The sequence below is a fragment of the Bubalus kerabau genome, chromosome 7 (assembly GCF_029407905.1).
Source record: "Bubalus kerabau isolate K-KA32 ecotype Philippines breed swamp buffalo chromosome 7, PCC_UOA_SB_1v2, whole genome shotgun sequence".
NCBI classification, from domain to species: domain Eukaryota; kingdom Metazoa; phylum Chordata; class Mammalia; order Artiodactyla; family Bovidae; genus Bubalus; species Bubalus kerabau.
The window spans coordinates 92,874,871-92,887,985 of NC_073630.1; the positions used below are offsets into that span (position 1 = coordinate 92,874,871).

The 13,115-nt window shown below is 39.6% G+C and overlaps 1 protein-coding gene across 1 annotated transcript in view; it reads right to left on the reverse strand.

Annotated features, from left to right (window-relative positions):
- The window catches only part of RASSF6 (Ras association domain family member 6), an 88,081-nt gene that overhangs the window by 49,618 nt on the left and 25,348 nt on the right, over window positions 1-13,115 (reverse strand). The window contains exon 2 of the mRNA XM_055587418.1: window positions 5,728-5,826. Within this exon, the coding sequence (XP_055443393.1) occupies window positions 5,728-5,826 (99 nt within the window). The remainder of the gene's footprint in view (window positions 1-5,727; window positions 5,827-13,115) is intronic.

The following is a 13,115-nucleotide window of genomic DNA, read 5'->3' on the forward strand; positions in this document are numbered from 1 at the left end:
TACACAGATGTTACCTTCTCTCCCTTTCATTATCAGTCATCTTCACTTACTTTAAAGATTAATTTGTCTTTCATTTCAATTTCCCATTTCCTCGACTTCCTTCTTGTATCTCCATCAAAATGTTAGCTACATTGATATCCCAAAGTGGTGCTTTATATACATACCCACCATATCGCTGCTCCTCTCCATTCTGTGTCCACATTCCTTCTGCCCACTTTCCATCCAAAGCCTTGCCTTCTTGTTTTCTACTTTTCCTACTTCATTTTGCTCTTTTCTACCCTTGGACCTTGAATCTTCTCTGTTCATACTTATTCCCTTGGTGATATTAGTAATTCTCAAAAGTAACATGTTTAGGACTGAACTCCTGATCTTCTACTCCAAACGTGGTCCTTTTGCAGTCTTTATAATGTCAGAAAGTGTTCACTCCATCCTTCTAGACACAATCTTTGGTATCATCCTTAATGATATTCTCATACCCCACATCTAATCCTTCAGGATTTTCTATTGTCCTTCCCTTCAAAATATACCTAGAATCTGACTGTTTTTCCCCCTATCTCCGCCACTGTCACCTTGGTCCAAGCCACCGTCATCTCTACTCTGGACTCCAAGTTTCTCAATAGTTTCTCTGCTCCTATTCTTGTCTCCTCTTTGGTCTGTCTGAGCAAACAGACTGATCCAGAAACTCATGTACTCATATTCTTCAATGGTTTCTCATCTTTTAAGTGGGAAAGACAAAGCCTCAATGGCCTACAAGGCCCTACATATTCTGGCCCCATTGTATCTCTGACCTCACCTTCTCCTACTGTCCTTCCTATTTCACCTTCCACACTGGCTTCCTCCACTCTTACAGGCCTGTAACTGCCTCAGGGCTGTGAACTTAGCATCTCCTTTCCTGGAAGCCTCCCAGCTAGATAGCAACACAGCTTATTCACTCACCTCCTTCAGGCTTTTCTCCCAAGGCTACCTCCTCCCTGAGGCCTTTCCTGGCCATCTTATATGAAATCTTAACTCACTGATCTCCACCCCCAGTGATCATTACTCCCTTCCCAGCTTTATTTTTATCCTACATATCTTTCAGCATCTCATAGTGCATGTTAATACTTATCCTACATACTGTTTCCCCTTGTTAGGAGGCAGCCCCATGAGGGTAGGGACTTCCCAGGTGGTGCAAACAGTAAAGAACCTGCCTGACGCTGCAATCACAGAAAACTAACCAAACTGATCACATGGATCATATCCTTGTCTAACTCAATGAAACTATGAGCCATGCTGTGTAGGGCCACCCAAGATGGACAGGTCATGGCAGAGAGTTCTGATAAAACGTGGCCCACTGGAGAAAGGAATGGTAAACCACTTCAGTATTCTTACCTTGAGAACCCCATGAACAGTATGAAAAAGGGCACAGAAAGATGAACTCCCCAGGTTGGTAGGTGCCCAATATGCTATTGGAGATCAGCGGAGAAATAACTCCAGAAAGAATGAAGAGATGGAGCCAAAGCAAAAACAACACCCAGTTGTGGATGTGACTGGTGATGGAAGAAAAGTCCAATGCTATAAAGAGCAATATTGCATAGGAACCTGGAATGTCAGGTCCATGAATCAAGGCAAATTAGAAGTGGTCAAACGAGATGGCAAGAGTGAATATCGACATTTTAGGAATTAGTGAACTAAAGTGGCCTGGAATGGGTGAATTTAACTCAGATGACCATTATATCTACTACTGTGGGCAGGAATCCCTTAGAAGAAATGGAGTAGCTATCATGGTCAACAAAAGAGTCCAAAATGCAGTACTTGGATGCAATCTCAAAAATGACAGAATGATCTCTGTTTGTTTTCAAAGCAAACAATTCAATATCACAGTAATCCAAGTCTATGCCCTGACCACTAATGCTGAAGAAGCTGAAGTTGAATGGTTCTATGAAGACCTACAAGACCTTCTAGAACTAACACCCAAAAAAGATGTCTTTTTCATTAAAGGGGACTGGAATGTAAAAGTAGGAAGTCAAGAGATACCTGGAGTAAAAGGCAAATTTGGCCTTGGAGTACAGAATGAAGCAGGGCAAAGGTTAATAGAGTTTTACCAAGAGAATGCACTGGTCATAGCAAAGACCCTCTTCCAACAGCACAAGAGAAGACTCTACACAAGGACATTACCAGATGGTCAATACCAAACTCAGATTGATTATATTCTTTGCAGCCAAAGATGGAGACACTCTATACAGTCAGCAAAAACAAGACCAGGAGCTGACTATGGCTCAGATCATGAACTCCTTATTGCCAAATTCAGACTTAAATTGAAGAAAGTGGGAAAAACCATCAGATCATTCAGCTATGACCTAAATCAAATCCCTTATGATTATACAGTGGAAGTGAGAAATAGATTGAAGGAATTAGATCTGATAGACAGAGTGCCTGAAGAACTATGGATGGAGGTTTGTGACATTGCACAGGAGGCAGGGATCAAGACCATCCTCAAGAAAAAGAAATGCAACAAGGCAAAATGGTTGTCTGAAGAGGCCTTACAAATAGCTATGTAAAGAAGAGAAGCTAAAGGCAAAGGACAAAAGGAAAGATATACCCATTTGAATGCAGAGTTCCAAAGAATAGCAAGGAGAGATAAGAAAGCCATCCTCAATGATCAGTGCAAAGAATTAGAGGAAACAACAGAATGGGAAAGATGAGATCTTGTCAAGAAAATTAGAGATACCAAGGGAACATTGAAGCGAAGATGGGCTCAATAGTGGATAGAAATGGTATGGACCTAACAGAAGCAGAAGATGTTAAGAAGAGGTGGCAAGAATACACAGAAGAACTATACAAAAAAGATCTTCATGACCCAGATAATCATGATGGTGTGATCACTCACCTAGAGCCAGACATCCTGGAATGTGAAGTAATGTGGGCTTTAGGAAGCATTACTATGAACAAAGCTAGTGGAGGTGATGGAATTCCAGTTGAGCTATTTCGAATCCTGAAAGATGATGCTGTGAGAGTGCTGCACTCAATATGCCAGCAAATTTGGAAAACTCAGCAGTGGCCACAGGACTGGAAAAGGTCAGTTTTCATTCCAATCCCAAAGAAAGGCAATGCCAAAGAATGCTCAAACTACCGCACAATAGCACTCATCTCACACGCTAGTAAAGTAATGCTCAAAATTCTCCAAGCCAGGCTTCACCAGTATGTGAACCATGAACTTGTGGATGTTTAAGCTGGATTTAGAAAAGGCAGAGGAACCACAGATCAAATTGCCAACATACATTGGATCATAGATAAAGCAAGAGAGTTCCAGCAAAACATCTATTTCTGCTTTATTGACTATGCCAAAGCCTTTGACTGTGTGGATCACAACAAGTTGTGGAAAATTCTGAAAGAGATGGAAATACCAGACCACCTAACCTGCCTCCTGAGAAATCTGTATGCAAGTCAGGAAGCAACAGTTATAACCAGACATGGAACAACAGACTGGTTCCAAACAGGGAAAAGAGTATGTCAAGGATGTATGTTGTCACTCTGCTTATTTAACTTATATGCAGAGTACATCATGAGAAATGCTGGGCTGCATGAAGCACAAGCTGGAATCAAGATTCACAGGAGAAATATCAATAACCTCAGATATGCAGATGACACTAACCTTATGGCAGAAAGTGAAGAAGAAATAAAGAGCCTCTTGATAAAAGTGAAAGTGGAGAGTGAAAAAGTTGGCTTAAAGCTCAACATTCAGAAAACTAAGATCATGGCATCCGGTCCCATCACCTCATGGAATAGATGGGGAAACAGTGGAGACAGTGTCAGACTTTATTTTCTTGGGTTCCAAAATCACTGTAGATGGTGACTGCAGCTGTGAAATTAAAGACTCTTGCTCCTTGGAAGAAAAGCTATGACCAACCTAGACAGCATTACTATGCTGAGACATTAATAAAAGCCGTTATTTTACTTTTCCAACCAAGGTCCGTCTAGTCAAAGCTATGGTTTTTCCAGTAGTCATGTATGGATGTGAGAGTTGGACTGTGAAGAAAGCTGAGTGCCAAAGAATTGATGCTTTTGAACTGTGGTGTTGGAGAAGACTCTTGAGAGTCCCTTGGACTGCAAGGAGATCCAACCAGTCCATCCTAAAGGAGATCAGTCCTAAATATTCATTGGAAGGACTGATGCTGAAGCGGAAACTCCAATACTTTGGCCACTTGATGCAAAGAACTGATTCATTTGAAGAGACCCTGATGCTGGGAAAGATTGAATGTGGGAGGAGAAGGGGACGACAGAGGATGAGATGGTTGGATGGCATCACTGCCTCAATGGACATGAATTTGAGTAAACTCCAGGATTTGGTGATGGACAGGGAGGCCTGTGTTGCTGCAGTCCATGGGGTCAAAAAGAGTCAGACATGACTGAGCGACGGAACTGACTGACTGACACTGCAGGAGATACAGGTTTGATTGCTGGGTCGGGAAGATCCCCTGGAGGAGGAATAGCAACCCACTCCAGTATTCTTCCCTGGTGAGTCCCATGGATAGAGGATCTTGGTGGGCCACAGTCCATGGGGTTGCAAAGAGTCAGACACGACTGAGTGACTTAACATACCCGTGAGGGTAAGGGTTTGTTTCATTCATTCCTGAACTCTCAGGGTCCACAAGAGTACCTGTCCACAGGGAGCAGATAAATAGTATCTGAGGAATGAATGAGTGAATTCTCTATCTTTTGCGTTCTGCCTTCTTCCCATTTCTTGCTCATCCTCTACCTGTGGCTTCAATTCCATTTTGACCATATTTGTTCTCTCTGCTTTCCCATTGTGCAGTCCTGCAGCATTTATACTACTTAATCATTTATTTGGCTTTGTTTCTCTTCCCTGTAAGACATGGGTCATGTTTCAGAGCCACTTTTTTTCCCCTTACCTTTGTGTCTTTCTCTTATTCAGCTTAAGCTTTAGCTCAGCCAGGTTCATTTTGATCTCTACTCTTAAAGTTTTCAAATCCCTGCTCTATTATACCTAAACTAACATGATATATGCTATTTTCTGTGTATAAGAAAATAACAATAGCTACTGGTCATCTGTTACATAACCTAACATCAAAAGGGAAACAGTGAAAAATGAAGTGTGTCCTGAAGAGCAAGGAAGGGAAGGACAGAACAGGACAGGAAAGTCTGGTTCAGGCCTGTGGGATACTTCTTTGATACATCATTTATGACAAGTCTTAGATCTTTTACTGAATGCTGCTCCTGAGAATTGTGCTAACTATTAACATAGAAATTTAGCTTCTGGGGACATTAGACCACTACTTATGAAATAGAGTGATTGTTCCATGATAGACTATGGCTTTGCAGTCTTCGGGAACTCATTTACTTAATTTGTTATTCAAAGGCTCAACTGATGATTTGTATCATTGATCTTGTGGATCATATGTCATGCTTTTTTATTGATATACATTTAGACTTTATTATAATCCCTGTGGAAAAACCAAATTCAGATACTGTTTATCTCATATGTTCTGAAATATTTTACAAAGCCCTTACATAATTTTTATAATATATATATCACTGGGTTCTTTTTATAGAAAAATGAGAATAGTTATAAAATGTAATGATGTCATTTTCCAGTTTTTTTTTCAATACAGCTGAAGTTTTCAAATGATGGTTAGAATGACATAATGCATAATAAATATAAGGTATAACCCACAAATGACTGATGACCAGAATAATATATAAGGTGTATAGCTGTAGGTGTGTAGTTACCTGGTAATGAATGTCCTTTCATTGATGAAGATCCAAGAGGAAGACTGGTGAGCCATCATAGTCTTCTTCTGCCCCTTTCTGAGACCATCTGAGGCTACCCTAAAGCATTAGAATAATATTAATGGTATGTTCTTGGATACATTACAAAATTAGTCTCACGTTTACATTGAAATTGTTTGCTGTGTGCCTAGTGTGTAAAAATATTCTGGGGGGAGTTTTTAAGTAGTGTTTTGTGTATATGGGCATGAAGGTTAGATTGGAGAGGGAAGTAAAGAGACTTTTTACCATGTGTCTGCTTTGAATCTCACACTCTGTATGTGAGCATTTGATAGGTAGTATCTCATTTACTCCTCAGACCTTCCTAGCAAGGTAGGGGCATTATTATCTCCATTTCAAACAGTAAGTAGTGGAACAAATCATTTGAAGCAAGGTCTGAATATGTTTGTTTCCTATTTTTCCTTTCACCAATATTGTTTTTGAAGTTTGCAAAAAGGTTCTATGGATTAAACATGTTGATTTTCTACAAATTTGTACATTTTAAGATTTTTTTCAAAGATCTCTTTTTCCTACATCTAAGGGAATTAATATTGAGGATAAGTAAAATGTTCTCCAAAATCTTCAATTTTAAGAAAATAAACTTAGAGTTCAGAGTTTTAACTACAACTCACTTTGAGTGGGTATTAAATAGCATCCTGTAAACCCACTTTTCACAGAATAATTTGTTTTGGGAACAAGTAATAACATGTTTTTCTGTCCCTTCCATTCCTCTCCACCACCTCCATATAAGCATTAAGATATTTAGGTGCTTCATTCCATTCTTATTTCTCAGTATGTGCTTTTGAGAAAATATCCATTTTTATCCTCTTTTGATAACCATTTCTTATTTTAAATTGAAAATTATATTCTTCATTTACTTTATGGAAAATATTAGTAAAGGAAGTGAAGTGAAGTGAAGTGAAAGTTGCTCAGTTGTGTCTGACTCTTTGTGACCCCACGGACCATACAGTCCATGGAATTCTCCAGGTCAGAATACTGGAGTGGGTATTATTCCTTCTCCAGGGAATCTTCCCAGCCCAGGGATTGAACCCAGATCTCCCACACTGCAGGAGGGTTCTTTACCAGCTGAGACACCAGTGTAGCCAGTAAAGGGAGAGGAGCATTTAATTTTATTCTGACCCACTAAAGGAAGATGATAAAGAGGGCATAGGAGGAAACAGTAGATGAGTCAAAAGTACTTAGCCTGACATACAGATTTCCCCTTGGTGATCAATTTGAGAAACTAACTGTGTGACAGAGAAATGGGAAGAGAGAAAGGTAGAACAGGGGGCTGGATATCAAGGGACCATACAAACTACAATGTTGGCCCATGGTAAATGCTAATGATTTGCAAATGTGTAAGTGAGATCCTGGATCAAAGTTGTGCTGACAGTCACTTTCCAGTTGATGGCTGTACTTAGCTATGCTCCCAGTAATGAATGTATCCACCAGTACGTCTAAATTTGGCATAACTCCCATTGTAAGGAACCCTCCTCTGAATTTTTAGTATTTGATTTGGGATACATGAGAAGAATTTTCTTCATTTTTTCAATTTATCCACAGTCCTGATGCTAGCAGGTTTCGGTGATTTAAAAGTCATCCTCCTGCTCTATCCCTTCATAAATGCACAGATGGGCTCAGGGTGTTTGAAGCAGCTGTTTCATGATGCAGAGCTTATGCTTTATTGAGAAGTATAAAAAGGAAAAAAAAAGAGAAGCTCCTTGAGGAATTCTGCCTGGTTGAAATAATATTTCAGAAGTCTTCTTGGTTTTAGATTTTATAGTAAAATTTCCAGATATTTTTGAAAAAAATTAAATATCTTGTTATATTTTTAAGTAAAATTTCTAGACATTTGTAAAAACATCAATCTAGTTTTAAAGTTCTGTTTATATAGCAGCCAAGTGTTATTTTCTTTAAAAAGATATTAAATTCCCAAAGGCTTATGTGATCCAAAAAGAGGCATTTTGCAATCATTGAAATTTGGGGGGCCACATGAGAACACAAGCTAGTTAAAGTAGAGAAGAAATTCTAGAGCAATGTCTGGAGGTATGCAAACTGAAAACTATGAAACTATGAAAACTATATAAACTGAAAAACTACAAAAACTGGCCCAAGGCACAGAAGGATCAGCTAGTTTGGTAAGTCTGTTTTTGGAATATTTCTAGAAAAAATTCTCTTTGGTATGATTGTGCAAAAGAATATATTCCTTTCATCCCAGCAATTGAATTCAAACTGATTGAACCCTGTCCCATTCCACAAACACAATTTCAAGTTTCCAGGCAGCCAAAATCAAGCTCTGACTCGTGGGGTTAATTAAGTGTGACATAACATCCTTCAGATTTCCTTCAGGCTCTGGAAACTGTGGTCAGATATGAATAATAACCTTATTTATGTCTTCATATAAATGGCATTAGGGTGTAACCAGAGATTTTGTATAATATTTTCTAGTCATTCCGTTTTGCAGAAATTGAATATTAATTACCATTGCTTCACGCCTACAGAATCAGACGGGCTATAGCCAGAATAAAAAGACAGGCTGGAGAGAAAAATTTCATTTTTTTTCTTAAATTTTAAAAAAGAAGGGAAGGCAATTTTAAAGTAGGTCATTCTGGCTGGGGTAAGGTATGTGGAAGACATTTCATGTTTTCTTTTTCTAAGAGAATAGCTTCCCTGGTGGCTCAGATGGTAAAGAATCCACCTGTAATGCAGGAGACCTGGGTTTGAACCCAGGTTCAAGAAGATCCCCTGGAGAAGGGAATGGCAACCCACTCCAGTATTCTTGCCTGGAGAATTCCATGGACAGAGGAGCCTGGTGGGCTACAGTCCATGGAGTTGCAAAGAGTTGGACACGACTGAGCGACTAACACACACACTGCAGTCAAAAACAACAACAACAAAAAATGAAAAGAAAAGAGATTTCATAGAATCCATCCCTGATGCATATTTAACCTTAGTCCATCCCTGATGCACATTGTTACTTTGAAATTATAGAATCTATTAGAAAGCTATGAGCACATCTCACCAGGCATATTATAATGGTCTCTAAGCTGAATGCTTGACTAATTTCCCTTTATGCTTTTGCTATTTTGATCATCACATCATCTTGCTATCAGATATTCTTGAGATCTCATTCTTTGCAAATACAGCTTAAGTCCCCTAACCTCACTTTCAGGCTTTCTGTATTTCCACCGAAACCTACCTTCCCAAACTCAACATTGAAACTTTCTTTAATACCAGGCTTTGCGGTCTAATGGAGTCACGTGTCATCCAGTCTCTTCTCACCATTCTCTACTTCCTTCTTGTCTCTGCTCAGAAGGAACCATATCAGTCTCCCCATGGCCTGTTTTCTATACTGCTGTGATGTCACTCTCTGCTTCCCACTGGTACTGCCATGATCATTTTATACCTTATCTCATTTTCTAATCGTGTCCTCCACTTCTTAGAATTTTGCCTAGAACATAAAAGGAATTTAGATAATATTTATTTAGTGACTGACTAAATGTCAAGCTGTACCTGTGATCAAAAGGATTGTCTGCTACTAATAAAACTTTTCTTGACCTCATAGTTAATATGGTATTTTAGGTAGGACTGGAAGTGGGTGATATTTTGAACTGAAGTACAAAGGCAAATTGAAAATGATGGGCTGAAGAATCATTGCAATGGGTTCCTGATTGGTCCCCACTCTGTTTGCATTCATAAAAACATGAGAAAAAGTATCATTAAAGATAGCAAAGAATTGCAATGTAATTATATTGTCACTCATGACCTATGCTGAAGCAAACTGTAGCTAGCTTCAGAAGACGTAATTAAATTTCAAAACAAAGAAATAAGAATTCAAAAGTCCTTTCATTATTTTGACCTTAGAAAGAAGGACAGTTGAATGAAATCTGTGAAAGAAAATGAAAACAAGTAACACTTTTCTTGATAAGCATTATAAGCTAATTGAATAGAAAATAATATTGACTGAATCCAAAAGTTGGCTAAGCAAAATACTCAAACAATTGAAATACTTGAAAGGTAAAAAGGTGATTTGGTAAAAGTCCCAGCTTATTATTAATTACTAAAGTGAGAAATAGATCTATGAATTCAAACAGTTTCCCCTTTCCATTCCTATTAACCATGATTCATCATAAATTAAAATCTGGTAGTGCCCTTGTGTGGAGAAGGCACTGGCACCCCACTCCAGTACTCTTGCCTGGAAAATCCCATTGATGGAGGAGCCTGGTAGGCTGCAGTCCATGGGGTCGCTAAGAGTCGGACACGACTGAGCAACTTCACTTTCACTTTTCACTTTCATGCATTGGAGAAGGAAACGGCAACCCACTCCAGTGTTCTTGCTTGGGGAATCCCAGGGATGGCAGAGCCCTGTGGGCTGCTGTCTATGGGGTTGCACAGAGTTGGACACGACTGAAGCGACTTAGCAGCAGCAGCAGCAGTGCCATTGTGAATATCCTCTAAATTACAAAGACTTAGTAGATTTAAGGGTCTGAGCTAGTTTCCTCAAAAGGCTTAAGAGGAGGATAACCAGAGGTTATGATTAAATCAGCCGAAAGATTTATGAAAAAAAAAGAAAAATTACAGGTCTGAAGCGTAAGGGCCTTACTTTGAATGCTCACAATTACTTTGGTAGAACATAAACTATGACTTTGGTCGCTCAGACAGTAAAGAATCTGCCTGCTATGCGGGAGACCTGGGTTCGAACAATGGGTTGGGAATATCCCCTGGAGGAGGGCACGGAAACCCACTGTAGTATTCTTGCCTGGAGAATCCCCATGGACATAGTCTGGTGGGCTGCAGTCCATGGGGTTGAAAAGAGCTGGACACGACTGAGCAACTAAGCACAAACTATGACTTGAGGAGGAAGGTAGTTGTTAAAAATATAAGTGTTTTACTGGGAGAGGTAATCTTACAGGCTCTCCCATCCTGGGGCCAGAGCTTATTGACTTTGATTGTGTAGGAAATAATATCACTTATTCAATGTTTGGCTATCTATTTTAAAATTTTGTCCACATAGAGTACAGCTCAATATAGAATTAAATAGGCAAGTAATTAAATCTTGGAGAAATAAACAGTCCTGGAAGTACTAGGTCAGTCAAGGCTAAAATAGACCTTGGAGGCACAACAGGGAAGAGAGAAGACCAGGAAGATAGAATCAGTCTGAGCAGGCAGCAGGGATGAAGACCCCGAGAAAGCAGAATAAGTCAGCACCCGTATATGAGCAATGCTGAGGATGGGAAGCATCTGAGAGCATCTGAAGTGGTTTACCTCTTTCCGGTCTGCATCCTGCATAGATGTGGACTTGCCTGAACTGGCCAGTTACCAGAATGAGGCCAAAGGATGTGAGGTGAAGCCCAAATAAAAGGCCAAAAGGACCAGTCATTTAAAGTACCCTCTCAGGTTCAAGCATGGATTAATTAAATAGTTACTTGTTTAAAAGTGGAAATTTTGGTTGGCTCCTCTGTATATCAACAAATATTTCACAAGTTCCTTCTCTGTGCCTGCTATCGTGCTAAGCCAGGAAGCATAGCCTATATTTGTATCTATATCTGCAGCCCTTGATTCCTGAGGCCGCTGGGTGCAGGAGATGTCAGAGCAGTCGTAATTTTACAATGAGCTAGAAAAATACATGTGTTAACTCCCCGGGTCCTCCAGCCAAAGAGAATTTCTCCTTTGAACTTTCACAGCAAAATATCTCAGGCTTTCTAATTACTTATCGCTTTCTCTCCCTAATCATATTTTATTTTACCTAGTTTCCTTTAGAACAGGATGATGGCTTATTTTATTTTTTGACTCCTAGAGTGAATGTATATATGCAAGTATGTAGAGAAAACATATATTAATATAAACCAATGAATATATCTCTATGTTCAGTATGTGATGTGCATGCTCAGTCGCTAAGTAGTGTCAGACTCTTTGCAACCCCATGGACTGTAGCCTGCCAGGTTCCTCTGTCCATGGGACTTCCCAGGCAAGAATACTGGAGTGGGTTGCCCTTCCCTTTTCCAGGGGATCTTCCTGACCCAGGGACCGAACTTGTGTCTCTAGCATTGCAGATGGATTATTTACCACTGAGCCACCTGAAAAGTCATTCAGTATATGGAGAGATGTACAAAAATATTGACAGCAAAACTGAAAGCTGTGAAATTATGAGTGATAATATTTCCTTTTTGATTTCATATATACTTTCTAAATCATACATGAGGAGCATATCTTACATAACACACACCATATTCATGCCTGCATGCTCAGTAGGGTCCAACACTTCGCGACCCCATGGACTGTAGCCTGCCAGGCTGCCCTGTTCATGGAATTTTCTAGGCAAGAATACTGGAGCTGGTTGCCATTTCTTACTCCAGATCACACATTATAAAAATTGCTAAAAAAAAAGAAAAGGGACTAGAGAGTTTCACATTAGAATAGCCAGTATGTATTTCAATTTGAAGTAAAATTATATTAAAGGCTGTACACATGGAAGATTTTGTTTTAAATATTATTTTGGCCTGAAGAAACAATGGAAAATTACAAATATGTATTTAGCTCTAAAATAATGGAGAAGGCGATGGCACCCCACTCCAGTACTCTTGCCTGGAAAATCCCATGGACGGAGGAGCCTGGTAGGCTGCAGTCCATGAGGTCGCAAAGAGTCGGACACGACTGAAGTGACTTAGCAGCAGCAGCAGCAGCTCTAAAATAAAGCTGTTTTCTCTAAGCTCTGACCTGGAATCTTATAGTACAGAAGAGCAGAGCCATATACAATTATATCACTTCAAGGAAACAAAACATCTGTAATTCTAACAGTTATCCAATTATTAGAAAACAGGAAAGAAGTCAAGAAAAATATGGGTTCTGGGAAATACTTGGCACCATATTTTTTCTAAGGAATGTGCTTCATTTGCAGAGATGGTAAAAGTTGAGTGTTGGACTATAAATATTATCACTTTATCAGGTGATATTAATTGCAGTTAGGGAATATTTGTTTTGAGATACAAGTAAAAATGTATTATAGTCTTTAAGACAGGACTAAACAGAATGTGGATCAAGCAACCAGATTTTTATGCGACTATCCCATCACCATCAGTCCCAGTGGAATCTAATTTGAAATGCCAAGCCATTAGTATGCTATTGCACATTTACACCGTGCTAACCCTGGGTGCTCCACTCTCCCCAGAGTGCCCTCAGGGAGGTGAGAAAAGCAGGAACAGTAGGAGAGGTGAACTAGTTTGAAGCCACCTCAGGATTCAAAGTACCTTGCCACCGCTTAGTCTGGGAGGGAGCTATTCAATCTACCAACATCTTCTGGAATCGCTGCTATGACCCAGCTCCAGATTCTCTGCTTCATCTAGGTTCCCAAG